This window comes from Orycteropus afer, unplaced genomic scaffold (assembly GCF_000298275.1).
Source record: "Orycteropus afer afer isolate SDZICR_OR568_19922 unplaced genomic scaffold, OryAfe1.0 scaffold00751, whole genome shotgun sequence".
In the NCBI taxonomy this organism is placed as follows: domain Eukaryota; kingdom Metazoa; phylum Chordata; class Mammalia; order Tubulidentata; family Orycteropodidae; genus Orycteropus; species Orycteropus afer.
The window spans coordinates 462,819-472,098 of NW_006922338.1; the positions used below are offsets into that span (position 1 = coordinate 462,819).

At 62.7% G+C, this 9,280-nt stretch overlaps 3 protein-coding genes and 1 non-coding gene across 4 annotated transcripts in view; 2 read left to right on the plus strand and 2 right to left on the minus strand.

Moving 5' to 3' along the window:
• The window catches only part of WFIKKN1 (WAP, follistatin/kazal, immunoglobulin, kunitz and netrin domain containing 1), a 2,324-nt gene extending 1,723 nt beyond the window's left edge, over nt 1-601 (plus strand). Inside the window, exon 3 of the mRNA XM_007957483.1 lies at nt 13-601. Within this exon, the coding sequence (XP_007955674.1) occupies nt 13-601 (589 nt within the window). The remainder of the gene's footprint in view (nt 1-12) is intronic.
• Nucleotides 602-1,043: 442 nt separating this feature from the next.
• Nucleotides 1,044-2,623, minus strand: METTL26 (methyltransferase like 26). The gene is made up of 6 exons (XM_007957455.2): nt 2,427-2,623; nt 2,065-2,227; nt 1,924-1,983; nt 1,359-1,426; nt 1,187-1,265; nt 1,044-1,091 (listed from the first exon to the last, which is right to left on the minus strand). Exons 1-6 carry the CDS (start codon nt 2,621-2,623, stop codon nt 1,044-1,046), a joined length of 615 nt encoding a protein of 204 aa, XP_007955646.1.
• A 494-nt stretch (nt 2,624-3,117) lies between these two features.
• TRNAG-CCC lies at nt 3,118-3,188 on the minus strand. The gene has a single exon. It is a non-coding gene; the product is annotated as a tRNA-Gly (tRNA).
• A 6,004-nt stretch (nt 3,189-9,192) lies between these two features.
• MCRIP2 (MAPK regulated corepressor interacting protein 2) overlaps nt 9,193-9,280 on the plus strand; it is a 4,275-nt gene continuing 4,187 nt past the window's right edge. Inside the window, exon 1 of the mRNA XM_042783226.1 lies at nt 9,193-9,244. Coding sequence (XP_042639160.1) covers nt 9,193-9,244 — 52 coding nt within the window. The remainder of the gene's footprint in view (nt 9,245-9,280) is intronic.

Consider the following 9,280-nt stretch of genomic DNA (forward strand, 5'->3'; position numbering starts at 1 on the left):
CGCTCCCGGCCCAGGCGACGCCTGCGTGCTGCCGGCCGTCCGAGGCCCCTGCCCCGGCCGCGAACCGCGCTGGGCCTACAGCCCGCTGCTGCGCCAGTGCCACCCGTTCGTCTTCGGTGGCTGCGAGGGGAACCGTAACAACTTCGAGAGTCGCGAGGCCTGCGAGGACGCCTGCCCTGTGCCGCGCACGCCACCCTGTCGCGCCTGCCGCCTCCGGAGCCGCCTGGCGCTGAGTCTGTGCCGCAGCGACTTTGCCATCGTGGGGCGGCTCACGGAAGTGCTGCAGGAGCCCGAGGCTGCCGGGGGTGGCGGCATCGCCCGCGTGGCCCTGGACGACGTGCTGAAGGACGACAAGATGGGCTTGCAGTTCTTGGGCACCAAGTACTTGGAGGTGACGCTGCTGGGTGTGGACTGGGCCTGCCCGTGCCCCAACGTGACAGCGGGTGATGGGCCGCTAGTCATCATGGGTGAGGTGCGCGACGGCGTGGCCCTTCTGGACGCCGGCAGCTATGTGCGCGCTGCCAGCGAGAAGCGGGTCCGGAAGATCGCCGAATTGATGGAGAAAAAGGCCTGTGAACTGCTCAACCGTTTCCAGGACTAAGCCGAGCCCGGCCGCCCCAAACCCCAGCCCTCGGCCTGCACCACAATGACGCTTTCTCTCCCCTCTTGGTCAATAAAAGGGTTCTTCTCAGATCTGATAGCCTAACCAAAGGGACCTCCCTGCTGAGCCATGACGCTCCTGATGGGAGCACGGGGGTTTGGGTGGGCTGCTGGCACCTCTCCACCATCCCTGTTAGGGGTCCTGCCACCAAACTGGGACTTTGGCTCGTGGCAGAGATCACTCCTAGCTTGACCCCACAGGACAGACCCTTCCTGTCGACCCTAAAGGGGTGTTTCCAGGAGGGGACACGTGGACAGGAATCCGGGGAGCAGGGTATGCTTTTATTCCGAGGCAGGTTGGGGCCACCAGCCAGGAGTCCCCAAGGCCCAGCCCATGGGGTGGCTGGTGGTCCAGGGATGAAGGGGTGTCAGAGAGAGGGGAGTCACTCTTTTCTGAAGATCAGGCACTTGTTGTTGGCTGGCATGTCCACCTGAGGGAAATGCTGGCTGGGAAGAGCTGCTGGGGTCCCCAAGACCCACCCGGGTCCCCAAGACCCACCCATACCCCGAGACCCTCTGCCCCTACCATCCTCTCCAGGAGCAGGCCGCTGGCCCGGCCCAGGTTCTCCAGGAGGGTTGTATCCCGCAGCCCCCACTCTGGGTTCCTGCAGGGGGAGGGCAAGAGAGTCACCATCTGGAGGTGCCCAGCCCTTCTCCCCACCCAGCCTTGCACAGAGGTCCCTGCCCACCAGCCTGACCTGCAGCGGAGGGTCAGGTCAAAGTCCACATTGCTCTGAGGAGAGATTGTCCCGTTGATGGCATATGGCTGCAGGAACAAGAGACAGCTCTGTTCCTGCTCACCCTGGGTCAGCCCTGGTTGGGGGTGGGGGGAGACTACTGCCATTCGCCGGTAGGGCACCAGGCCGACTTGGGGGTTGGGCGGACAGCCGAGGACCTGCTGGTGAACCAAGGGTGCCCCAGGCAGTTAGACTGTCTGGGACGGGGAGGGGAGGCTGCAGCTGAGAGGGCATGGGGTGCTTGGGTGGCCTGGGAGGGGACAGGAGTGACCGAAGTGAGAGTCCCTGCAGGGGGTGCTGCCGCGGCCAGGACAGGGAGGCTATGGTGCTGGGGTGTCCCCAGCTCAGGGGCCAGCTCAGCAGCAGGAGGACAGTGAGTGGGCAGTCGGTACTGAACCCAGAAAGGAACAGCATGAGAATGACAAGCTGGCCAGAGCCCAGCCCACACCCACCATCAGAGGTGGCCAGCATCTGCCCTTCGAGGGGCAGAGAATCATCTCTGGGGCCCTCTGTGGGGAGCGCTTACCCCATAGGTGATCAGCAGTGCCTTGGGCTTGAGCAGGTGTCCAGCAGCTCTGAACAGCCCCTGGGGAAGGGGAGGCAGACGGCAGTGAGGCGCCCTCCCAGGCCACCTGCCACGCGGGGCCCCAGGCGCCACCCCACAGACCTCAGTGCAGGTCACGGGGCTGATGTGGATTAGGTTGATGCAAAGCAGGAGGTCCAGAGATTGTGGCCCGATTCCGCCCCACTGCTCCCAGCCCCAAGACACGTCCAGGTACAGCGGGGCCTTCACGTTCGCCAGCCCCTGGGCCTGAGTGGTGGCCGAGATGCTGCGGGAGAGCAGTACGGTGGGCGTGGACCCCTTAGGCCCTCCTTCGGGGAGGCTCGGAGGCGAAAAGTCTCCTCTGGGGTCCCACGGTGGAGAGGGGACAGGGGAGGCCAGGTTGGGGCCACCCCGCAGCCTCGGGGCGCTCCGACTCCCTGGGCTGTCTAGGGTCCCTCCTTCCCGGCGCTTCGGCCCGGCCGCACCTGTCCAGACAGCGCTGGTCCACGTCCGACGGCTGCCACTCGGCATGGGGGAAGGCTCGTGCGAAGTGGGCCGCGTGCTGGCCGGAGCCCGAGGCCACCTCGAGCACGCGGACCCCGCGCTGTGCGGGGTCCACGTACTGCTGCAGCACCTGTAGTATAGGCTCCTTGTTGCGCTCGGCTGCCACCGCCCGCAGCATCGCGACACCCAGGACACCGCGCCCGGCCGCGGCGAGCTCCAGGAGCTGTAGTCCGGAAGCCGCGGGGAGTGCTGGGAGTTGTGTCCGGCGGCCTCGCCCCGCCCCTCCCCTCTGCCAGCCGGGTCGCCGAGAGCGGGTTCAAAGCACTACAACTCCCGGAAATCCGCGCGCTCACTAAAGACGTCACAGCCTCCCCAGGCGCAGCCGAGAGCGGCCAGGCTTGGACGGGACCCGCGCAGCGCGCTGGGCTCGCTGGTTTACAATCCCTCGGCTGTTCGCCAACGGCCAGCATATGTTTCACAACATCTTCGCGTCGCTGGAACTATCTTGATGTGCCTGGAGTCTCGCTTGCGTTGCACCGCAGGTGACGGCGACGGCCTCCCGCATGGCGGTGTAAAGGACAAAGCGTCCTTACTTCTGTTTTTTTTTTTTAAGCCTTCGCGTGCGATGAGCTGGAAGTTAGATTTTAAAACGGGAAGGGAATTAAAAGGCAGTGCGCCGCCCGGGAATCGAACCCGGGTCGCAAGAATGGGAATCTTGCATGATACCACTACACCAGCGGCGCTGTCTGAACGCTGCTGGTCTGCAAAATGTAGGAGATTGTGACGCATTTACCCCGCCTCCCCCATCCCCGCCGCGGGCCGGAGAGACCGTGCGCATGCGCTCCCCGCGCCGAGCGGAAACTGGAGCCCGCGGCCGCGTGAAGGCGGCCGGGTTCACCGGGACAGTGAGGCCTTCGCGGCGTTCGCCCCGGAGCCTGGCACTCGAGCGGAGTAAGTGGACAGGAGGGGAGTGGGTTTGAGGGCCGTCTTTGTTCGGACCTGCGCCCTGGAAACCCTGGCCTCCGCGCCATTCCAGGGCTGGAGGGGGCGGGGCTCCACCTGGGCGTGGCTTCGGGGCGGTCCCCGCCGGCAGGTTGGGGTTACCTGGCGGGAGTGGGAGGGAAACTCTGATGTTTGGGATTTCTGTTGACATGGAGTGACCAGGGACCAGCCCGGGGCCCGCGGAGAACATGAAGTATCCGTGGCCCCTGAAATCAAGTGGGCAACCAGGGCGTGGCTCCCCGGTTGCAGGACTGGGGTGGGGTCTCTGGCCCAGAGGGAGACCTCGCTCCTAGGCAGGGAGCTCCAGGAGGCGACGTGAGGTCTCCCGGCCTCGACTGCCCAGCGTGTGAGGGACATCTGGCTTCCTGGGCTTCACCTGGGACTTCCCAAATAGTCTCCCATGCTGCCATGTCTGTCACCCTGCGTCCAGTTTACCTGCAGGCCCGGAAGGAGTCAGAAACCGAGCCCAGCGCACATCAAGCGGCTGCGTATGTGATGACATGGACCCCTGGCTGGTGTTCATTCATTGCTCCGGGCTGGCCGGCCCCGGCACTTCTGAACACAGCAGGTGGTCAGGGTCCTTGCCTCCCACCGGCCTTTGCCGCAGTGAGTGAGCTTGCTGGAGTGCAGGTTTTTCTGGACAGAGTTGATTGAATGTGTGTCAGGCGCTGGCAGGGCTCCCGGACTCCCCGGGTTGCTGAGCTGGCCCTGTTGGAGTTCACGGCCCCTGCTGTCCTTGCTCCCGCCTTCGGTCAGTGGTGCCTCTGCAGTGGGCAGTCCTAGGTCTGTTGAGGTTGAATTACTGTTGGGGCCAGAAGTGCCCCTCCTGAGGGCAGGCCAGTCCTCCCTGTGCTCCACCTGAGGGGTTTATGTCCCACCATGTCAAAGCTAAGACCTGGTGGCACAGTGCCTAAAGCATCTGACTGCTGACCAGGTTAGTGGTTCAAAGCCACCCTCCACAGAAAGTGGAAGAAAGATGAGGCAATCTACTTCAGTAAGGGTTTACAACCTCGGAAACCTAATGGGGGTCACTATAAGTTGGAATTGACTCAATGGTAGTAAAGGTTTTTTTTTTCTTTTCTTTTCTTTTCCTTTGTTTTATGTCTATGCTAAGCTCTGGTGACACCATGCTGACTGGAAGGTTGGTGGTTCTAACCCTACCAGCCACTCCCTGGTAGGAAGATGGCAGCACAGTATACTCCCATAGATGCAAACCTCAGAAACCCAAAGGTGGTCTCTGTGAGTCGGAATCAACTTGATGGTGCTGTTTTTTGTTGTGGTGGTGGTGGTTTATTTATGTCAAAGCTACCTTCCCAACAAAGGCTATGTTGTTGTTGTTGTTGTTGTTGTGTGCCCTCCAGTCGGACCTGACTCCTAGTGAGTTCTCCTTGGGTTTCCGGGGCAGTATCACTACGGAAGTAGATTGCCCAACCTTCCTTCCGAGGAGTGGCTGGTGGGTTTGAACCTCTAGCCATCTGGTTAGCAGTCAAGTGCCTTAGGCACTACGCTACCAGAGCTCCTCCTAGGGCTGCTTAATCAACATACCTCCCCTCCCACCCCTGCCCGATGGGCTGGTCTGCTGCTGGGGCATGGGCGAATGATTCCCCATCCCTCTGCCAGGATAGTTGCACCTCTCTCTGGCCAGAGCCTCTGTTCACACCCCTGGGCCTCCAGGCCTTCCTCCAGCTGCACACTGAGACCTTGCAGGGGAGCAGCCCACCTGGAACCCCTTCTTCTGACCAGAAACCCAAGGGCCTGGTCCCACTTGCAGCCCCCAGAGCTACCAGGCCTTAAAAACCCACTTGTCTGCCTCTTTTCCAAGTGTCCCACCATTTCTCACACCTCCCCAAGAACCCAGCCCCCTGACAAACAGCTGACAGCTTCTCCCTTGGCGTCTGGACCCCTGCTCCCACCTCGGGTCCACGGCCCCTGAGCTTCCCTCCCAAGCTTCCTATCCCCTCACCCACTCCCCTCTCCCTGGATTCTGAGATTGGGCCCCAGCAGCCCCAGGACACTAGCGGAAGATGCTGGAGCATCTGACTGGAATGTTTCTGGAGTGGCCAGTCACCCCTCTGTCAGGGGGAACCAAGTCTTGGGTCTCCCAGAAGCTGGTCCTCCACCAGCCGAGCACCCTGGGTCCGCAAGGAACATTGATTTCTGTAACAAAAGTACTCTATTCATCGTGATGATGATGACTGGGATCTGGGAGGAAAAGGGAGCGGCTGGCCCTGGCAGAACTGCCCTTTCCAGCCGCCCCCAGGGGCTGGGGAAGAGGCCCTCACCCCTCTGACAACACAGGGTACTGCTGGTCACTCAGTCGTGCCTCTGGGGCAGCTTTACAGGAAAGACGCCATCATGGGCAGCGTCCTCCCGTCAGCAGGGTTGGCCCAGGCCCATGGGGCTGGAGGGCAGATCCGGCTGCCCAAGATTCCTGTTTGGCAGGAGAACTGGCCCTGCTGACCCTGTGGACCGAGCTGAGGTCATGTCATGGGGCTGCATTGGCAAGCCTGTCCCGACTTCTGACCTCGGGGGGCTCCTCTGGGCCCTCATCTGCCTTTGGGATGCCTTTGCCATGGGGGCTGACCAGGCGGGCACAGCTGGGTGCTGGGTCAAGGAGGCTGGGAAGGGCCTTCGATGGGCAGTGGGCCCAGCAGGTGCACAGGGGCCTGCCCACCCCTGCTCCCTGTCCCTCAGCCCACCCTCAGCCTCTTGGGCTATTTGCCCCCTGGTCCCCCTGCCTTGGCTCCAGCGTCTCTCAGGGACCCCCACGCCCTCCAGCTTGTCTTGTGGCCTTCCCTTCCAGGCTGTCACACAGTCCCTTGCCAACTCCTCCCCCCGAAGTCCTTTGAGGGGTTCAGGACTCAACCTTTGACCTCAGGGTTTCAGACAGGGTGTGTGGGGCGGGGCTAGGGTGTCCCCTCAGCCTCCAGTAAATACAGGGCTTGTCCGCTCACTGGACCAGGCAGCGTTTGGCCAAGGCCATCTTACCCCACTCCTCTGTGCACCCCCCACCCACCCTGTAACTGGAACTCGGCCCCTCCCCTTAGGCCACAGCCTCCCAGGCACTTTGCCCCCCCCTCCCCGCCCATCCCCTGGGTGGCACCTGTCTCTCTTTTGGGAGCAGGTGTGTGCGTGTTGGTCCCCGGTCTCCCTAGTGACTGATTGAGCAGGGGGATCTTCACAGGCAGCTTTGCATGCTCAAGGCCGCAGGGACAAGCAAGGGCTGACTGGGCAGATGACCAGGACGAAGCTGGCAGTGATGCTGGTGTGGGAAGGACAGACAGTGCAGGGGGAGGGGAGCCTTCCAGGCTGGGGGGCTGTGGTGCAGTGAATTCCTTGGCGTGGCTTTTCTAGCCCATCTTTCTAAGTGGGAGCACTGGATTACTGGGTGGGACCGTGCAAATAAGGTGTGTGGAATGGCTGATCTTAGGATTGGCTGGTTTTGTCACTGCCAGGCTTAAAATGAGCCCTCTTAGAGGCAGAGAGGGGATCTCACCGCCATCAAGAGAGAAGAGCTGGCGGTGAAGCAGTGTCCTTGGACCCGAGATCCCTGCACTGGACCCCCTTGGCAGAGAGGCCCAGCAGAGAGACAGAGTGGCGGGCTTCCCAGCCCACAGGATGAGGAGGCTGAGTGCCTTTGGGCAGGAGGCTTGCTGGTGGAGTGGGGGGCATCGAGGTGGACTTATCGGCAGAGCTAAAAGAGCGGTATAACTGAGCAGGGCAGAGGCCAGGCCAGAGGCCAAGGGCCAGAGAGGCGTGTTTGAGGGCACAGCAGAGGGGAGACTGTCCTGATCAAAGAATTGTATCCTGAGTGCATTCCTGAACCTGAATTGTAACCTGTTACTTCCCTAAATAAACCCCATAATTGTGAGTATTGTCTGAGTTCTGTGTGGCCATTGCAATGAATTATCGAACCCGGCAGAAAAGTAGTGAGTGCTGTGTGAGGGACAGTTGGTGTCAGAGTTGGTGAAAGGCTTGTGGGAAGCAGCACTGGCTGCCGACGGTGACCTGTCTTCCTCTTGTGAGGTCAGAGGGAGGGGCTCAGAAGATGCCGCCTCCACGCCCTTTTAGCAGAGGCATTACTCAGGCCCCGGTTCCCCAAACTTGTGCTGGTCCCAAGGTCACCAGCTCATAGCCTTGGACGTTCCCACTGGCCCTGCCCTCTCTGCAGAGGACCCTTCACCCCTCAGCCTTGGTGGGACAAGATGCCTGGTTTGGGGGCACCAGGAGGACAAGGGTAGGCCTGAGAGGACCCCATCCCTGGGCTTTCTCAAGGGTTCCTGAGAACATGCAGGGTTTTCTGCACATACTTAGGGTATGCAGCTCAGGGAGGGAGGCAGCGAGTGAGGTCACCCCTCCCCACACCTCACCCCTCTCCAGTTGGACATTTTGTTCCTCACCCGGACATTTAGAAAGAAAACCTGTGTCCTGACCCCCTGAAAGGCCTGCTTCTGCTACTGCCCGCCTCCCAAGTGCCCTGGAATCTTCCACAGAGGGCGGGGGCGAGCCTGCTCCCCCCTCAGGTTGATGTCCCCAGGCCCTGGTACAGACCAGCCTCCTCAGATATTTGCTGCCTGAGTGCAGGAGCTGCAGGGCCGATGGGGTATCATAAGCCTGGGCAGACCGCATTTGGCTTCTTGGGTGGAAAGGGGGGGTGTCCTCATTTTAACCCAAGCGACTGACCTCCCCCAAATGCAGGACAAGGTGGGGTGCCCCCAGGTGGGGCTGCCCAGAGCCTGGGTCCTCTGGAGCATGGCACCCACTGGCCACTGTGCCCACTCCCACCCGCCCCAGCAGGAGGTGGGGAGATCCTGGTGTCTGAGCAGGCCACGTGCTCGGAGGGGCAGAGCCCTGGACTGGTCAGTGGCAGGGGGCACTCTGGGCCTCCTCACCCCTCCCCTGCCTCCCCAGTCCTGGGCAGCCCTTCCTGAGTCGGTGGGTTCCTGGGAGGTCACAGAGCAAGGTGTGAGACTCAGCTGTGACTGACCACGTTGGCTGGAGGACAACTGCTGTCCCAGGATGCACCGGAGAGAGGCCTTCCTCCCTATCCTCTGTGTCCTCCAGGACCCCTGACATCTTGGATCAGCCCCTCCCGGAGCTGGTGGGTGCACCCCTCTGGGGGTTCTGGAGGGAGCCTCTCTGGACACTGCTGCTCTGCCCAAATCCAGGGGCTGCCCCTGCCCCCCTTTCTTTTTCTTGGTCCTGAGACTCAGGCCAAGGGTGACACTCACACTGGCCCAGGCAGCCTGGCCAAGGGTCTCCAGCTGTGAGGGGGTGGAATATGGGCCCCGTGCCTCTGCATGCCGGGGTTCCAGGACTGCCCCGCCCACAATCTGGGCTGCAGCGGCTCACCTGTTCCCCAGGCAGGGACACTGCCCCCAGGCCTGGGGAAGCTGGTCAGGCGCCAGCCAGGGCCCTGCATCTGCCTTGCTCTTGGGCCGCATGGGGTGCGAGACGTTGTCGCCTGGAGGCCACAGGTCCCGCCTGCCTCGCCCCCGCCGGTACGCCTCCCAGCCTCCCAGGCGGGTGCGGGCTCTTTAAGGGCCGGGGGCGTGTAACGGGACCGCCCCCCGCCAGCCCGGCCTCCCCGTTAAAGGGGCCGCGCCCTCCGCGCCCGCCAGGAGCTGCCCCGGGGAGGGCGCTGGAGTCTGGCTGCGGGCCGGCGGGCTGCGAGCCGGGCGTGAGTCCGAGCAAGCGCGCGTGGGCCCGGGGCCGCGGCCCCTCGGCGTGGGAGCCGGACGCACCATGTACACGATTACCAAGGGGCCCAGCAAGCTCGTGGCGCAGCGCCGCACGGGTGCGCACCGGGCGGCCGGGGTCCGCGCGCTACAGG